A 20,807-nucleotide genomic window follows, 5' to 3' on the forward strand; every position below is an offset into this window, starting at 1 on the left:
TAGCAACATTGTTTGCAAATGCCACTTGGTTTAATATTTTTCTTTTTGCACCTAATGAAATGACATTCAGACATAAGTGTGGCTTAAGTGTCCATATACTTTTGGAGACTACTGTACGCAGCACATTTAAGTCAACAAAACAAATCCCTTTAAGAAAATGTGCTCACAGTCCTTCTGCTTGCTGCCTGCTGATTATAATCCACTGAGTTTGCCCAACTAAACCTGGAGCCGTGCCAGAGCTCGACTCAAGGAGCCACTTCAACCCAACAACAGAGCTTCAGGACTCCAGCAGGGGCGTTTTACACGTGTGTGGTATATTTAGGGTACACTTTAGACCGGTGTGGTTTTTAAGGACTGGTTAAGTGTAGAGATAGAGGCAACGTTTCGAAAAAGCAGCATTAGGATGGAAGCGTGTCTGGAAAAAAAAATGTGTATTATGGGACGATTTCAGTTATGCTATATACAGTAGAAGGAGACATACACATATAGTAAGTGTAAATATAGTGTGTGGAGACCATAAACTGTAGTAAAAACAGGGTTTTTGGATTACTGAAGGAAAGCTTATTGAGTGTTTAAGCTTTTCTACATGCCATGGCATATAATTTGTTTGTGTGTGTGTGTGTGTGTTTTGGAGTGACTTACAGAGATAAGGATTTGGAAGCCACTGTGGAGGACTTCTATGTACTGGTACTCCAGCAGGCAGCCCATGATGGATATATAGGATTGTGTATCCGCACTGCGCTCTCCACTGGCAGGGATCTCTCTTCGGATACATCCCGGCCCGTGCTCGCTCCACCAGGAGTGGTGTGCCGAGATGTTAAAGGTCAAGAGGTCGCTGTCCTGAAACGAAAGAGGGGAGGAGTCGTGGTCAACCTCTATATAACCGATGAGGGAGTGATTGACAGAGGGGCTGCGCGCCGTAAAGCATGCATAATTTAACACAGCGCCGACAAAGAATCTGTTCCACAGACATGAGAGGGAGGAAAGACAAGTATACATACAAAAGATGATGGAAGCACACATATTCATTATTTATTTGCTGTGATTATACATATAACCAGTTTTAAACATGAAACCTAATAAAATGAGGTAAAATTGCAGTCTGTTATGAATCAGTTATTCACAACAGCAATTGTTTTCTGTGGTTATGTATTGTTACTTTTCACACACCATGTCCAATCAGCTGTTAAATCTCTCATAGCATTTGTCAGAAATCACTTTTATCCAGCTGTGGCAAAAAAAAAAAAAACACAGTAGAGTGTATTTTTGTGAATTTTGTGATGCTTTTTATTTAGCAAGAAAGTTTCATTAAAATCATGACAAGTGGGTCAGATTTATGCCCAAATCTCAAATTTAATAGCTATTTCAAACAGTTCACAGTGAAGTGTAGTGAATCAAATGAACAATTAGTTTATGAAAGTTTGCACATGGCATCTTACAATTTTTTGTTAATTGTAATATATACATACATATATACATAATTAGTGCTGTCAAATCAATTAATCGTGATTAATCGCATCTAACATAAAAGTTTGTTTACATATATATATATATATAAAAATATATATATATACACATACATACACACACAAACATATACACATGTACATATATATACTGTATAATGTATGTATATGTGTGTACATATACGTGTATATATGTGTGTGTGTCTGTGTATAGATATATACATACATACACACACACACACACACACATACATATTATATATATATACATACATACACACATATTTACATGTATATATATATATATATATATATGTGTGTATGTGTGTGTGTGTGTGTGTGTGTGTGTATGTATATTATATATACACACATACATATTATGAAGACATAAATATAATATTATATATATAATATATATATATACACACTATATAATATATATATATATATATATATATATATATATATATATATATATATATATATATATATAGTATATTGTGTAAACAAACTTTTATGTGAGATGCATCATAAAAGCAATGAAAAATATTTTTAGCTATGCATCCCAGTCCATCAGTTTCACAACATTTCTATTTAAATCAAGATTTTTGACTCCCACTTCACATATTCCTGCAAATTAAGAGAATTATTTTGTCTGTGTCTGTTCACACGGTCCTTAAACTGAATGCTGCGTGTGTGAAAGTGATGTGTGACACGTCAGAGATATGTGTCTGTGTTGCAAACGTTCCTCATATGCTCATGGACACGTGTACATCAGATGTAATGGATTCTGTCAATCCACACAGTTCTCAGGCTGCATGAGATGAATGACACTTGTCAAAACGAAAACTTATGGACTTCCCTATGCTTATTAGAGAGTAACATGTCCTTGACCTCATTCTGGCTAATGGAGGCACAGAGGAGTTTGTCCCCTTTATCATCAGTAGGCATTATCATTATACGCGTCACTATATGTCATTGAGAAGAGTGTGTGTTTGGGGAGGGGGTCGATACAGACTGTCCTGTCTCGTATTTAATCACAGCCACAGTGTGAGGCTGACAGCCACAGCCTGCGGCCATGCATGAGAGGACAACCCCACCAAAACACCTCAATCAATGAGACAGAAAGAGGGAGAGAGTTTCATAAAGTGCCCAAGCACTTAATATGATTTTCCTCTTCAGTGAAACTACGTCTCATGTTCAGTGAGTTAATATGGTTCTCCATTATTTGAATGTGACAGATTAATTCCACATTCATGTTGTGTCAGAATTATCGTAATTATGAAATGACAACTCAGTGGTTGTACTCTGAGCTGTTTGCGTTCGCTGAATTATTTGTTTATATGGCAGCGCTCAAAGCTAACATAGATCTATGCAGCTTTGTTGTTGATGATGGCAAAATACTTAATCACTACTTTAAGCCACCTCTATTTGCTCATGAAATGTTAGAAATCAAAGAAAGAGGACTGTGTGGTGGTCTTCTGAAATTATATCATTATTGATAGTCAACTTTTTTTGGATCATTAGTCATCCAGCCCTCCCTAAACACAGCAAGAGTATTGACGCTGACAGGCATGGAGGTGCATTTTATAATTTATCCACAAAAAAAATTATCGATTGAGATTTGTCCAAAAGTGACGATGTCTGAGTAGGTGAGTCGTTTATTTAACTAGTTGTAACAGTTTGACTCATTCATGTTGATTTGCACATCATTTACCTCTTGATCATGTGATTAGCCAGACACAGCTATATGGTGGCACTGCTTCATCTCACATTATTTTTTGCCTTTATTAAGATTATTATTTTGTGCATAAAGATAAAAATGCTTTGGTGGAATCCGGCTTGTCCCATAGATGGTCTGCTCGTGCACTAGCAGATCCGTTTCCTCGCTAGAGAAGTTTTTCCGCTTGCAAATTCCACCATGTAAATAGTGAATCCACCACGCAACTGGCTTTTATAGGAAATGGGAGATGAGACTCTGACTGGTTTATTACACATTATGCCCAAAACACACCCATTATTTAGAGACTAGGGTCAACCCTTTTAGACCATGTGCCGGGGTGCGTCGACCATTTTTCCTATTGTTAAACTAGCAAAAGTGGACACGCCCTAAGTGCACTTGCGCCGTGCGCTTTAGACCATGCACTTAGATCATTAACATAGGGCCCAAAGTGAGACAGACAGACAGACAGATATGCTAAACATATTGTGAGACATACAGATAGATTGTCAGAGACAGACAGATATGATAAACACTGCGAGACGGATAGACAGATATGACAAACATTGTGAGACAGACTGGTATATTGTGAGAGAGAGAGAGAGAGACAGACAGACAGATATGATAAACACTGCAAGATAGACAGATATTAAACATATTGCGAGACAGACAGATTGCGAGAGACAGACAGATATTAAACATTGCGAGACAGACAGATTGAGACAGACAGATATTAAACACATTGCAATACAGACAGATATTAAACACATTGCGAGACAGACAGATATTGAGAGAGACAGACAGATAATAAACATTGCGAGACAGACAGATTGCAAGAGACAGACAGATAGATAATAAACACATTGCGAGACAGACAGATTGCAAGAGACAGACAGATAGATAATAAACACATTGCGAGACAGACCTATTGAGACAGACAGATAATAAACACATTGCGAGACAGACAGATTGCGAGAGACAGACAGATATTAAACATTGCGAGACAGATTGCAAGAGACAGACAGACAGATAATAAACACATTGCGAGACAGACAGATTGCGAGAGACAGACAGATATTAAACACATTGCAAGACAGATTGCAACAGACAGACAGACAGATAATAAACACATTGCGAGACAAATTGAGACAGACAGATATTAAACACATTGCGAGGCAGACAGATTGCAAGAGACAGACAGATATTAAACACATTGCGAGACAGACAGATTGCGAGAGACAGACAGATATTAAACATTGCGAGACAGATTGCAAGAGACAGACAGACAGATAATAAACACATTGCGAGACAAATTGAGACAGACAGATATTAAACACATTGCGAGACAGACAGATTGCAAGAGACAGAAGATATTAAACACATTGCGAGACAGATTGCAAGAGACAGACAGACAGATAATAAACACATTGCGAGACAGACAGATTGCGAGAGACAGACAGATATTAAACACATTGCGAGACAGACAGACAGATAATAAACACATTGCGAGACAGATTGAGACAGACAGATATTAAACACATTGCGAGACAGACAGATTGAGACAGACAGATATTAAACATTGCGAGACAGACAGATATTTAACACATTGCGAGACAGACAGACATTGAGAGAGACAGACAGATATTAAACACATTGCAAGACAGACAGATATTGACAGACAGATATTAAACACATTGTGAGACAGACAGATATTGAGAGACAGACAGATATTAAACACATTGCGAGACAGACAGATTGCAAGAGACAGACAGATAGATAATAAACACGTTGCGAGACAGATAGATATTGAGAGAGACAGACAGGTGTTTTTCCAGAGGTCTGGAATACAGGGCTCATTTCTCCCATCTTTAAAAGTGGAGACAAAACAGACCCTAATAACTACAGAGGAATCTGTGTAACCAGTAATTTAGGAAAAGTATTTTGTTCTATAATTAACTCTCGGATTTCATTTTTCTTAAAGCAGCACAATGTCATCAGCAAATCTCAAATTGGCTTCCTCCCTAAACATCGAACCACTGATCATATTCACACACTACACACATTAATAAACAAACATGTACACCAAAAGAAAGACGGAAAAAATATTTGCATGCTTCGTAGATTTCAAGAAAGCTTTTGACTCCATTTGGCATAAAGGATTGTTTTATAAAATCATTCAAAGTGGTATTGGGGGTAAAATATACGACTTAATTAAAAACATGTATAACCAAAATAAATGTGCAGTAAAAATTGGTCAACAGAGAACAGAATATTTTTCCCAAGAGCGAGGGGTCAGACAAGGCTGCTGCCTCAGCCCAACTTTATTTAACATGTATATTAATGAATTGGTAGATCTACTGGACCAATCAGAGAGTCCAGGACTACAACTATTTGACACAGAAGTCAAATATTTACTGTATGCAGACAAATTACTAATTTGATCTAAAACGCTGGAAGGTCTCCAGAACAACCTAGACATTTTAACTAAATACTGCCATGACTGGGCCTTAGAAGTCAACATCCAAAAGACTAAGATTATGATATTTCAGAAAAAACCCAGAAATCTGGAACATAAACATGCATTTACTGTAAACAACACCACTCTTCAGCACTCTTTACAATCACTGCCCCTGAAAACCCTGCAAGAATTAAAGAAATTATGAGTAAACAGAAAGAGACATAAATGCAGCATTGGAAAGAACAAACCAAAGAGCAAAGTCGTCTCCAGTGTTATCTTAGACTAAACAGAGAGTACAGTCTGGCTGAATATCTCACCTCAGTCAGGAATACAACACACAGGAATTTATTAACCAAGTACAGACTTCGTGACCACCAGTTGGCCATAGAAAGAGGGCGACATAGGAAGACATGGTTACCTAAAGAAGAGCAAGTGTGTAATGAATGTAGATCAGGGGCACTTGAGACGGAGGCACACTTCCTCCTCCACTGTGATAAATACACATCCTTAAGAGAATCACTGTACTGTCAAATACAGCATATTATCCCTGAGCTCCAGTCATTCCATGAAACTGACAAACTGAAAATATTACTTGGTGAAGGACCTTGGTGAAGGACCTCCTTCTTCTTTAGTGGCACACCATATTTATACACCATATTTATAATTGCCACAAACTAAGAGGTACTGAGTGAACACATCCATATTATAATACTATTAATATGCGTGTGTATATATATATATATATATATATATATATATATATATATATGAATGCATTTTATATATGTTCTTGTTTGCATGTTTGTTTTTGTTTTGCTTTATGCAATGCTTTGGCAATATGTACCTAAATATGTCGTGCCAATAAAGCAATATGAATTGAATTGAATTATTAAACACATTGCGAGGCAGACAGATATTGAGAGAGACAGACAGATATTAAACACATTGCGAGACTGACAGATATTGAGAGAGACAGACAGATATTAAACACATTGAGAGACAGATATTAAACACATTGCGAGACAGACAGATATTAAACACATTGAGAGACAGACAGACAGATATTAAACACATTGCAAGACAGACAGATTGCAAGAGACAGACAGAAATTAAACACATTGCGAGACAGACAGATTGCAAGAGACAGACAGATATAAAAAACATTGCAAGACAGACTGACATGATAAAAAAAATTGCAAGTCAGACAAACAGATATATAAATTGAGAGACAGACAGAAAAACAGGCCGACAGAATCTAACATCAGACTGTTTGGTATTCTTCTCATCACTGCCCAATTGTAATCAGTCCAACAGTAGGGGTCCTTAATGCAGGATGATATTATCATATTGTGTATCATTCACAGTATGACAGTAGAGACAGCAGTGGGACAGTCATATTTTGAGGCGTTTCATTGAGGGTTTGCGGTGGGCCGTGTTAATGCAGGGGGTGCATGAAACAGTCTGAATAATGGGGTGTTACGGGGAGCAGGTGGCAGAGGGCCGGGCTCAGGCATTAACCCAACAGATGGACACACAACGCTCCCTCACTGCTACATATGGACAGCAGGACGACAAGCGGCTAATGGAGAAAACACACACACTGATAGAAAAGAAAGGATGTGCTTTTACTTGCTGCTTTCTGGACAGCAGATCTGTCTGCAACAGCCCATGAATATTCATGCAATCTGACTTTATAGAGGTGAGGGGAGCTTTGGGGGAAGGGCGTCCCACCTGTGACAGCACAGTAAAAAAAGGGTGGGAGTGGCGGAGCGTGACTGTGTGAGACAGAGGGAGAAGACGATGAGAATGAAAGGAAAAACAAAAAAACAAAGGTGGGATAAAATGTAATGCTTCCCATTTCTTTTGTTGTTAAGGTCCAGGTCATGAGTCCAATTAAACAGCCCTCTTCATTATGGGCCATGAACAGACCAAACAATTCCAATAAATATGACCCTGACATAATTAAATACAGCTGAAACAAAGGCCCTGTTTACACCTGGCATTAAGATACATTTTGGTCAATCGGATCACAAGTAGACAAGGGAGACACATTCCTGTTTACACCTGGTGTTTTAATCTGTCTCTTTTGTCCATTTTCAACCACTTCTGTCCTGATTTCTTTGCAGGGAGGAGTCTATGTGGGGGTAAATGTATTTTGTATGTATGTTTTTTTGGTTTTTTTTTTTTTTAGATTTTTCAATCTAATGGACAAAATAAGTTGTGCAATTTACATATTAACGCGACCAGAGACGTCGGAAAAACATGGAGAGCAGCTTTCATTTCTGCTCTGACAGAACAAAAGAGAGTGAGTGTATAAGCGTTCACACCAGACGCGACTTGCGTGAATAAATCGCGCTATTCACGCGAATAAATCACGCTATTCGCGCGTAGTTGGATGCTTGAACATTTTGAGTTTACTTGCTTCATTCACACGTGAAATTCACTTCACAATCGTGACGCGAATTCGCATCATGAGAGGGGCTTCTGCCAGGCGGCTCCAGTCTCGTTTCTGCACACTTCCTCTGAATAAACACATCAACGGGAAAGTAGTTGTAAAATACGGCGAATAAGCTCAACTTGCCGGCTTTAGCTAGCTTGTAGTCTATATACATATATATATATATATAAACGCCCAATTCGCGCGAATTGCATCATTCATGCCACCTCATTCGCACGAATCACGCCACAGGATGTCATTGACTTAACATGTAAATCACTCGCGCTTAACGCTTCATTCGCGTCTGGTGTGAACGGACCATCAGAAATCAGGAATGATGAGAGAACATTGTGCATTTTTCATCTTCAAACCAAACTTGGGTCTTAAACCGACAAAGGCTTAAATCCCGCCTGGCTTGTGCTCTAGGTGGTCTTTTGTGGCTGTTCGAATGCATTTGACCACATTTACACTACGAAAGCAATCCGGTCAAATGTGTTTTCGACTACCTCTGGAAGTGGTTGAAAGTGGACAAGCTCAAAACATTTTAGACCCCGTTTACACCTGTATTTAGCGTCGTCCACTTGTGATCCGAACGACCAAAACGCATCTTAATACCAGGTGGAAACAGTGCCAAACATAATAAGGGTTTGTGCTGAACACATGTTTACTGGCTGCTGAGAGCACGATGAAACCATTGAAATTCAAACCAAACACTCAAACTATAATAACAAGTCTGTTGTTGAGATTTTATGTGACCCTGGGCCACACAACCAGTCATAAGTTGCATGGGTATATTTGTAGCAATAGCCAACAATACATAGTATGGGTCAAAATTATTGATTTTTCTTTTGTGCCAAAAATCATTAGGATATTAAGTAGATCATATTCGAAGATATTTTGTAAATTTTCTACCCTAAATATATCAAAAAATTATTTTTGTAAGTAATATGCATTACTAAAGAATATTGTCATATCCTAACAAACCATTCATCAATGGAAAGCTTATTTATTCAGCTTTCAGATGATGTATAAATCTCAATTTCAAAAAACTGACCTGACATCTAATATGCTGATTTGATGCTAAAAAAAAAATATATATATATATATATATATATATATATATATATATATATTATTGCTAATTATTTTTTTATCATCATCAATTGTGCTACTTATAATATTTTTGTGGAAATGTATACATTTTTTCAGCATTCTTTGAATAGAAAGTTCAAAAGAACTGCATTTATTTAAAATCGAAATCTTTTGTAACATTATAAATGTCTTTACTCTCACTGTTGATCAATTTAAAGCATTTTTGCTGAAAAGTATTACTTTCTTAAAAAAAATACTGGCCCCAAACTTTTGAACTGTAATGTAAATATAATTAAAAAAAACAACAACAAAAAAACAACAACATTGTGACATTTTGAATTGTAAACAAACTGTAAACATTGTTGTCTTGCCACTTGATGAACTATATAAAAACTGGGTCCCGAATGGAAACATGCTAAGCAAGTATGCAGATGCAAATACCAGGCTGACTATTATCCAAGAACATTCTTACATACCTCAATAGTGACTGTCAATTTTCCAAGTACACTCTCAGAAAAAAAGGTACAAAAGCTGTCACTGAGGCAGTACTCTTTGTACCTAAAGAGTGGAAATTAGCACCTAAATGGTACATATTAGAACCACTGTACCGTCCCAGTGACAGCTATTGTACCATTTTTTTATTTTTTTTTCTGAGAGTGTAGGATGTAATCAACTTCTTTTGTTGGACCTGGAACAACATTCCTGACAAACAAAAACCTTGTCCTAACTCCAACCCTAACCATTAGATATCCTAAAATTAGAGGGAAATTAAAATGTTGTTCAAACCCCAAACTTAGCACCAACTTAACCCTAAACCAAACCATAAAATCTAAGTGCTTAATTTCAGTAAAAATTAGAGAGTTGATTAAGGAACATGTTCTGTTTGGTACAATCATGGTCAGACCAATTATTCCCTTTGTCCTGGGATAATGTGAGCCATTTCCCATGCAACTGTGACAACAGTGCAAAAGAGGTTAATTCTGATAAAACAGCAGCTCATTACACATCTACCAGATTTATTCAGCATGCATCTGAGTCTTTAAGATGTTTTCATCCAGTCTCACTCCAACTTCTGAAAGCGGATAAGTGTGTTTCATTGTGGGAACAAGAAATCTGAGTCCAGGAAACTGGCCAAGCAGGAGTCGTAAACAAGCACACACCGAGAGTAGAATGTGTAAATTATACAGCGGGCTTGTTTCTCACTGCTTTCACACTTTGGGCTGAGTGTTTGTGTCCATGACCTGTCAGCACATGTAGAGAGAAGTGCATCATGGGTTTGGTTTAAGGATAACGCACAACTTTTCTCTGCTATCGTTTTTCCAAATAGCTTTCATCTGATTTCAAGACACTCTATAGGCCAGTTCACACAGAATGTGTTTTTGCTGTTAAAACTTCGAGATGCGGGTCAGTGGAACGGACCAAGGCCCCAAGTTTTTAGAATGCCACATCATGCATGAGACGCGAGCACAGCGGTTAAAGACGTCCGTCTAGCGCATGTTTACATTGAAAAACAATGGAAAAGTAGCACAGTGGAATAGAAAAATGTCACCTGTGTGAATGGCCACTAAATCTGTTGTTTAATGTATCAGTTTCTGGTGTGTTCAAAGCAAACCTAAGAGTAAGACACTTGGTAAACAAAGACACAAAAATAAAGACTCAGACAGTCTGTAAATACAACATAAATGGTGCCATTTAGCTGTAAAACAGGTTCAATAAAACGCCTCATACTCCTAAACATTGACAGCTGACCTATGTGTAACTGTAGGAGGGAATCTCTCTTACCTTCGACAGACCTCCAACCTCCAGGTAGAAGCAGATGATAAAGACGTTCCAGGCCACCCACAATGCTGTCCACACCGTATACTGTCAAAAAGACGGATAATTCATTACTCCAACATACCACCTTCAAACACAGACTACACTCTAAAAAGCATCAGTAAAAATACAGCACAATGTACTTTGTTCATATGAAGGAATTCTCTGTATTTTCACAGGTATTTTACCCATATTTTGAATGAGCCATTTCATTGTGTTGTGTTATAGGGCTGAAGGAAATATCTGAGTTAACAGAGGACAAGGTTCTGCTAGGATTTTATCCGTTTTTCTATGGATTTATTTATTTATTTTTTTGACAGTGTACACTACGGGACAAAACTTTGGAATAATTAAGAATTCAGAATAATGTTATATATAATCTTATGATCACGGCTGCATTTATAATTAAACATTGTGAAATATTATTACAATTCAAAATAACGGTTTTATATTGGAATATATTTTAAAACAATGCAAAAGTTTCAGAAAGAATTTTCAGCATCATTACTCCAGTTCATTATTCCGTTACTACATATTCTAACATGTACGTAAGCTCTGAACTGTATGGTGGGGGGAAAAAAGAAAACTTCTCGTTATTTCGACATAATAACTTGTTATTTCAACATATCTCATTATTTCGACATAACTCATTATTTTGAGATATTAAGTCATTATTTCGACATAAGATCTAGTTATTTTGAGATATTAAGTCATTATTTTGAGATATTAAGTCATTATTTCGACATAAGATCTAGTTATTTTGAGATATTAAGTCATTATTTTGAGATATTAAGTCATTATTTCGACATCTCATTATTTCAATCATAACTTGTTATTTCGACATATCTCGACAACTCATTATTTTGAGATATTAAGTCATTATTTCGACATAAGATCTCGTTATTTTGAGATATTAAGTCGTTATTTCGACATAACTTATTTCGACATCTCGTTATTTCGACATATCTCATTATTTCGAGATATTAAGTCATTATTTCGACATAAGATCTCGTTATTTTGAGATATTAAGTTAATTCAACATAGTATCTTGTTATTTTGACATAACTCATTATTTCAAGATATCAAGTCATCATTTCGACATAAGATCTCGCTATTTCAAGATATTAAGTCGTTATTTCGAGATATTAAGTTGTTATCCTGACATAACTCATTATTTAGAGATATTAAGTCGCTATTTCGGCATAACATTATTTCGAGATATTACGTCATTTCGACATATTACGTCATTATTTCGACATAACTCATTTCGAGATATTAAGTTATTTTGACATAACTCATTATTTCGAGATATTAAGTCGTTATTTCGAGATATTAAGTGGTTATTTCAACATAATTCATTATTTCGAGATATTGAGTTATTTCGACATAACTCATTATTTCGAGATATTAAGTCGTTATTTGGAGATATTACATCGTTATTTTGACAACTCATTATTTCGAGATATCAAGTCATCATTTCGACATAAGATCTCGCTATTTCAAGATATTAAGTCGTTATTTCGAGATATTAAGTTGTTATCCTGACATAACTCATTATTTAGAGATATTAAGTCGCTATTTCGGCATAACATTATTTCGAGATATTACGTCATTTCGACATATTACGTCATTATTTCGACATAACTCATTATTTCGAGATATTAAGTTATTTTGACATAACTCATTATTTCGAGATATTAGTTGTTTTTTCGACATAACATTATTTTGAGATATTAAGTCGTTATTTCGAGATATTAAGTGGTTATTTCAACATAACTCATTATTTCGAGATATTGAGTTATTTCAACATAACTCATTATTTCGAGATATTAAGTTATTTCGACATAAGATATCGTTATTTAGAGATATTAAGTCGCTATTTTGGCATAACATTATTTCGAGATATTAAGTCCTTATTTCGAGATATTACATCGTTATTTTGACATAACTCATTATTTCAAGATATTAAGTCGTTATTTCGACATAACTCATTATTTCGAGATATTAAGTCGTTATTTGGAGATATTACATCGTTATTTTGACAACTCATTATTTCAAGATATTAAGTCGTTATTTCGAGATATTAAGTCGTAACTTCGACATAACTCGTTATTTCAACATAATAACTTGTTATTTCAACATAGGCTAATAAGTCTCCAGCAAACACAACTACGTTGTAAAAACTTTTTTTTTTTTTACGTTGTGAAAATGTTTTAATCCGACGTATTTAATATGACAGATGTCTAGGGGTTTTTTTTACGTTATAAATGTGTCTTCACAACGTTGCAGAAGTTTATTTAAAATGTTTTTATCACGTCTGAATGTCTCTTTGCAATGTTTTAAAAATGTCCAAACTGGTACTTCACATGCTGCCATCAAAATGTTTTCTTTACGCGCATTTTGTGCTCAGTTATCATGAATTATTTTTGGTGCTCAATTATGAATAATGGTTCTTATTATTATCAATGTTGAAAACAGTTTTCCCTACTTAATGTTTTTGTGGAAACTCTTTCACTTTTTTTCAGGATTCTTTGATGAATAGAAAGTAAAAAAAAACAAAAAAAAAACCAGCATTTATTTGAAACAGAAATCTTTTTAAATGCTTTCGATCAATTTAGTGTGTCCATGCAGAAAAAAAAGTATTGATTTATTTTTTTAAAAAAAGCCCAAACTTTTAAATGGTAGTGTATCATTGTTTCCACAAAAATATTAAGCAGTTTTCAACATTAATAATAATAATAATAATAATAATATTTCTTGAGCATCAAATCATCATATTAGAATGATTTCTGAAGGATCATGTGACACTGAAGACTGGAGTAATGATGCTGAAAATTTAACTTTGCATCACAGGAATTAATTACATTTTAAAATATATTACAATAAAAAACAGTTATTTTAAATTGTAATAATATTTCACAATATTGCTGTTTTTACTGTATTGTGAATCAAATAAATGCAGCCTTGGTGAACATAATAATATTCTTTAAAATCATTACAAAATTGTATTTATTCAAAAATGTTTAAATGGTTGTGATACATAACATACACTTTTAAAGGGATATTATCATTTACTCATGCAATTACAAATCTGTATGACTTTCTTTTTTTCCTGCAGAGTATGAAAGAGGATATTTTGAGGAACTTTAGAGCTTTTTCAATACAACGAAAAAAGCTCTAAAATAACAGTGGACCCCATTGATTTTCATAGTATGAAAAAACATTTTTCATAATCTCTTATTATGTGTTCCACAGAGGATTAAATGATGACAATTTTCACGTTAGATCGCAATATCAATAAAATCATTCAGTTCCATAGTATAGATCAAAGTACCATGGTAATTCCATCACTGTGCCTCTCTACCACCACATTTGAGTACTTTTATGCAAGGGATAACTGGCAATTACCTATCTAGAACAAGTTAAAACTTAACCTGTTCCAGTACCAGTAACATCAGAGCTGTTTTCTCAGAGGAAACAAGTAGATGCTTGAAAACATCTGCAGTGAGTGTGTTTGGATTTAGAGCCCTTCTTTTAAACAGGTTCTTATCTTTTAACTCCAGATTTGTACCTTTCTTTGATCTGATTTTTCTTCTTTTATAGCAGAACGTCTCATTTGAACACCAAGCCTTGTGTCTTCCTGGTCGTTTGTACTTTTGTTTACCACATACAAACAACATCAATTAGGATTTCACAAGCCTATAAATCCCATTGAAATGTTAATCTGAATTAGCACTCCACCCTGAGCCTGCTGCTATAAACTCTCAGAAAGAGAAAAAGAAACATTTTTTGTTAATATCACGAAGCAGACAGTGCTCATGGGGAGTCTAAAGAGCTACGCAAGAGTAAAAATGGATCTCAGGTTTCCTGTCAGTCCCTTACGGAAGACCAGTTTGAGACGAATTTATAGAACAATTTTCACCAAACTGCAAAAGAGATCTTTTTCAAAACACCCTCCCACTGGGAATTCCTCCACTGATACAAAGATCAGAAGATGTCTGAGGCCTTTTTCTTTAACTGAGCTTCTCACAAAGTTTAAAATGGAGCAAACTTGCAAAAGTTTATATGGAGCCAATGCCATCCGAAGGAATTAGTAACATTACCAAAGATTCATCCACCCACAGAGAAAAGTAGTCCTACGTCTAAGGACAACTTAGCCAGTGTTACTTTAACATAGTTGCCACGGGTTGTTTTTCATGTCCGCGGGTTGAAGCGACCCCATTAACATGATATTTAGTCTCTGGAATGCTAATTTTACCAGGGGAACCCTGTGAAAAAATGTGGATTTTACCCCATGGGACGTGGTTTTTACCAGGGGACCCCCCTGAAACGCGATTGGGCTAGTTTTGGGCTAGTTTTGGCAACCCTGAACTTAGCTAACTATACAGATCAAATGATAAACAATTTAACTACATAATTTATGCAAGTGCTTTACAACAAGAACTTCAAATTTCTGCTCGTAAATGCCCAGGTTCAAGTTCATCATCAACTTACATTGTAAATATGTTATAAGTGTAAATATGCACTTAATTTTGACTGAGGGACGAGTCAATTAACACTTAAATTAATACCTCGAGTCTTTATCAACCCCTTCCCCTCAATCTTTTTTTAAAGTTAGACATCAAATTTCTTAGTATTCCTCAATCTATTTATTATAAACAATAACAATAAAAGTATAACAAAAATGTATAGAAGGATGTCTGTTTTTTTTGGTAAAAAAAAGTGTATAGGGTCGCTGGCGACCCGAGGTATGTAATAGTCTAAGTATATTTTATTTCTGCACAAAAATAATTGAATCTTTGATGACTGAATAAGTGCAATTCACCTTTATTCCTCAAGGTGGCAATGTCTGATACACTATGATGAAGTGATATTTCACTCATAGTTACTGCAGGCAGAAAACAAAAGAATAGGAAGTATCAAAACTTGAAATGGCTCAGCGATTTACAGAGCAAGTACTGAACACAATCAAATGTTAGTATCACTGTCACTTGATGGTGGATCTAGTGAAGAGGATGTCAGCGATCAAAATATTGATTTTGAAGATGCTGAAAATGTTAGTTTTGAGAATATGTTTGAGGTTTCGAATATGAGCCAGGCGCTGAATGTACTGGGTGCTGAATGGTATAAAACATTTGCTCAAACTGAACCCTTCCAAGCTCCAAAAGGTAATATGCTTTATTTTATTCCTTTGTAATTGAGATTAAACTATCAAGAGAATTTTATACTATTGCGGCAGTTAGAGATCCATCCATGTTAGATAGATGTTAGATAGATCCAGTTCGCTAAAGACACAAATATGTAATAATGATTGGCAAAACATTCATGCATTTAAGGGTTAAGTTAAGTTGTATTTAACTCAGATTATCTTGTTTGACAGGATACTGTATCTATTCATGACTCAAGAAAAAATACAAACAGGTCAGCAGGACTGAGCCTTTAATACATCTGTCTCTCAGAAGATGAATGTCTTGAAGGGAAACAATGCACCTGAGACAGCATGATTCACATGTCAAATCACTATTATATGGTGACTAGTGTAATTTTAACCTGTTGTGAAGCAGAATGAGTCTCTATCACACATGATATGGACACAAGCCTGAGCAATACTCCTCACCATTCCCAGGAGTCTCAGAACCGCAAGTCTTGCTTCCAGGCTAGTCTACCATTTCTGTCTTCAACACTTTCTCACGGCTTTGTTCTATTTGTGGCTTCTCAACTTTTTGTCACTTTGGTTAACTTGACACATCTACTCACCATGTGACAATTTTGTGTTTGAAATTATCACATTTTGGTGCAATCAAATGTGTAAATCTTAAGTATAAGAGCAACTTGGTGTTGATAAGTGTATTATTTATAAAGTTCAATGGAAAGTAATTGCTTAAGATTTTGCTGTGTGCTTCCATTAAATGATTTCAGAGTTTTATACACATTATTATTTACATTTATGCGAAGAATCAAAATGAAGTCTTTTGAGGCCATTCCTGCAGCTCAACAAGCCATTTAAACACATTTTTGGGCTCCACTAGAATAGATTTTTAAGCTTGAATGTTCAAAAAAGACGTTATTTTTCACATTATTCTTCCCAATCTGCCAGTAACGCTGTTTAGTTTGTCTCTATGAAGCTCCTCCTGCTGATAAGTGCATTGTGCTCTGATTGGTCGGCGGGACTAGTGTGCTGTGATTGATCACTTCAATCACTTCAAGCGTGTTTGGAAAATGTCACGTCCCTTACCTTAGCCACCAGTTTCAACATAACTCAACCAGGCCTCGCACCCTTTATTATTGCATATGCCGTGGGCGGGAATTATTTAAGTGAGGAATAGTGTGACGTCTTCATTCATGGAAGAAAACTCAAGACTACAATGGAGGTGTTTCAGAGAGTTCACTGTAAAAAAAAGAATTGCTGGTTTAACTTACCTGTGGTTGCCTTTAAATTTTGAGTTTACTGAAATTAAAAATTTGAGTTAATACAACGAAGGCGATTGGTTTAATCAACAGAAACTCAACATATTATGCTATTTGAACCACATTAATGATCTAAGTTGATTTGACAAAAGAAAAAAATGTAGTGATAACAAATCATGAAAATATTTTTTTACAGTGTGTTTATACTGATATAGAGAGTAACTTCCATGGAGTGACTTTGTGCTTTACAGAACTTTTTCAGGCTCAAACAGCAACATTACACACCAAAGGAATTTATTTAGTGCATACTGAGCAAAATACAATGCATATTTGACAGTAAATGAAAAAGTATGCATTTTGCAACAATAAATGTTTCAAACAATAGTATGCAGCATTGTTGTCACATGACTAAATTTCATACAGCATCTAGGCATCATTTTGGAAATAAACGTGGTCATTAAGCATTTTTAAAATATTTTTTAATTTTTCTAATATTACTTGTTCATTGTCATGCTGAAAATGGAAGAACAGGTACATTGCATTGTGGAATATATTCTTCCACGTAATTTACACATTTTGGCAAATTTAGCAGGTCATTGTTTTGCGAACCATGCAGAAAATTGACATACTTTTGTAGAGTATACTATATACAGAAATAAATTAGAATATAAATTAATGTAGCAATAATAAAAATTAGCATATTATGCTATTTCAAACATAGCCATGGTTTTACTGAGTAATGATGTAAACTGAAGGCTATTGACTATTTAAAAACTGAAATAGCTAAAATAGTTTGCTTCCCGTCTCATCAACTAAACCAAAGGCTTGATAATCCTGTTGAACTTGAAGTGAAGCTGCAACATGGATTGACCCAGTGAGGAACTGAAGGGAGCTGGACAATAATCATTTAATTCATGGTAATTAGTTGCAGATTTAGGGGATTAAAATGCCATACAATGTGTCAAAGTATAAGGCCGGTTCAGTGTCTGTGGGGCTGTGTGCCAGAGTCCATTATCAGCAGAGGACTGCGTTCAGCTCTGCTTCAGAGGCCTGCTGTCTTTGATCAACAGTAAGCAGATTTGCATGTGCCGCAAACATTATTTGCATATAAGCATTTCTAAAAAACTGTCTGATTTTTAGCATGGTTTGGGGAATCAAAAAAATATTCCTGTTATCTTGATGCAATATAAACATATACATTAGGGTTACTATCGTTAACTAGAACTATTAAAAACATTTCTGTTCATTGAAATAAAGCTCAAATAAAAACTTAAAACTTAAACTGAACAAAAATGAGAAATGTTGCATGGCAATAAACTGAAATATATTTAAGCTGCTAACCGACCCAAGCTGTTTTTGTGAGATTTACTTGGTTATGATTAATTAAAAGCATCACTTACCACCACTATGTAGCGAGGTCTGTACTGAATGGTGCCAAACAGGCCCAGGATGACAACCAGGATGTGGAAGAAGTTAGCAAGGATAGGAGCCCACTGATAGCCCAAGAAATCAAACACCTGCCTCTCTAATGCCACCATCTGAGAGAGAGAGAGAGAGAGATGACAGATATTTACATGAATGATTCAGATGAGGAATGATTTGAAAAACAAGCTTAAAGAATACTGGAACAACTAATTTGCATGATCACTTTTTTCCTTTTAGTCTTTGATCATTTTGGCTGGAGGACTATCAAAGGGTTTTTGACACAAAAGACTTCTTTAGGTATCAAACTCGTAAACTGCAAACAAGTTTGTTTTTTTGTTTGTTTTTTTTTGCAGAAACTAGAACACCAGAACATCTCAGTAATGATTCTTTCAAATTCAAATGATCTGTGAAATAATGACACTAAAAATATATGGAGCTGTTCAAGCACAACATCAAACACCTTTCAGATGCACAAAACTTGAACAGAACAATGTTTATTGCCATACATTTGGAGAGAGTGGAAAATGCCTGATCATTTCAATAATGGCATACGTACTATCAATTTTATCTGCATCTTTCAGCCTTTTTAACCTACACATAACCCTCAGCCATAATTGTGGTGCCTGAGTCGTTTAGCAACAGATAACCAATCATAAACTTCCTCAAAACTTTCATTAAATATTCAGCATCTAAACATATCGAACATGACGGCAAGTATGTTTACTTACAGTTAAAGGGGACCTATAATGCCCCTTTTACATCATGTAATATAAGTCTCTGGTGTCCTGAGAATTTGTCTGAAGTTTCAGCTCAAAATACCCCACAGATCATTTATTATAGCGTGTCAAATTTGCCCCTATTTGGGTATGAGCAAAAACACGCCATTTTTGTGTGCGTCCCTTTAAATGCAAATGAGCTGCTGCTCCCGGACCCCTTTCCAGAAGAGGGCGGAGCTTTACCAGCTTGTGCTTCGGTTTCTCAACAACAACAAAGCTGGAGAATCTCACGCAGCCAAAATGAGGATTGTCAGTAACGGTGTTCAGCCTTACATTGTTCAAACCGGAGTCGGACACTGATGGGGAGACTCAGGAAGAAGTTACAACTTTTAGAATGAAACTGGACGTTTCTGAATGGTTAGTGGATTAATTTATGTAGTTGCTGTGGAGTTGATTCAACTCATCGACTAGCATGTGTCGTCATGTTGATCTTTTGTGAAAATCCAGCATTGAATTGACACTCGTTTGTGAAGCAGTCTGGTGTAAAATGACTGCATGGTAGCAACACTCTACTACAACAACTTGTCCTCTTCTCTAAAGCAGCCCAACATGGCCTCACCCCCTTTGTTGCATGTTTTCATGGGCAGGGATTATGTAAATTTTAGGGTTTGTGATGTCACCAACCCAGGAAGAAGCTTGTTGTAGTCCCTACCAGCCGTTTGTTGTAGTCCTTAAAAAGCAATTTCTGTAAAAGAAAATATCTCCCCCTTTGCATTGAACTTTGAGTGTCGCAACTTTGCAGATGTTTTTTATGCTCAAACAGCAACATTACTCACTAACTAAAGTTAAAAAAGTGAAATCAGGACCCCCTTATCAATTTTTGCTTCTCCTTATGTTGTTGATAATCAAATAAAATAACCATTGGGGAATGTTTTTATTAGATTGTCACACACCAGTGGTGCAAATTACTTGAGTAAATGTAATTAGTTACTTTACTTAAGCATCTTTTTGGCTACTTTATATTTTTACTGAGTATCAAATATTTTAGCAACTTTTAATCTCTACTTGACTATGTACTCTTTAATCCAATATGTTTGTAATGGTTAATGCATTTGTAACATTTTGCATGGCACCTAACTTTTTCTGCAGCAGTTTATTTCTGCTACAAATTAAGTGATATTGCCATCTACAGGGCATTGAAGGTACTATATCTTGTGCGTTTTGCCCTTACTCACCCAAACTTGTCAACAAGGCTACTTTACGTGAATGC

At 35.6% G+C, this 20,807-nt stretch overlaps 1 protein-coding gene across 2 annotated transcripts in view; it reads right to left on the reverse strand.

Moving 5' to 3' along the window:
* The window catches only part of nkain4 (sodium/potassium transporting ATPase interacting 4), an 81,076-nt gene that overhangs the window by 32,454 nt on the left and 27,815 nt on the right, over window positions 1-20,807 (reverse strand). For both annotated transcript variants that reach the window (XM_051880373.1, XM_051880372.1), the window contains exons 2-4: window positions 18,797-18,934; window positions 10,956-11,036; window positions 643-840 (exon numbers count right to left, since the gene is read on the reverse strand). In XM_051880373.1, coding sequence (XP_051736333.1) covers window positions 643-840; window positions 10,956-11,036; window positions 18,797-18,934 — 417 coding nt within the window. The remainder of the gene's footprint in view (window positions 1-642; window positions 841-10,955; window positions 11,037-18,796; window positions 18,935-20,807) is intronic.

The sequence above is a fragment of the Ctenopharyngodon idella genome, chromosome 22, assembly GCF_019924925.1.
Source record: "Ctenopharyngodon idella isolate HZGC_01 chromosome 22, HZGC01, whole genome shotgun sequence".
Lineage (NCBI taxonomy): Eukaryota > Metazoa > Chordata > Actinopteri > Cypriniformes > Xenocyprididae > Ctenopharyngodon > Ctenopharyngodon idella.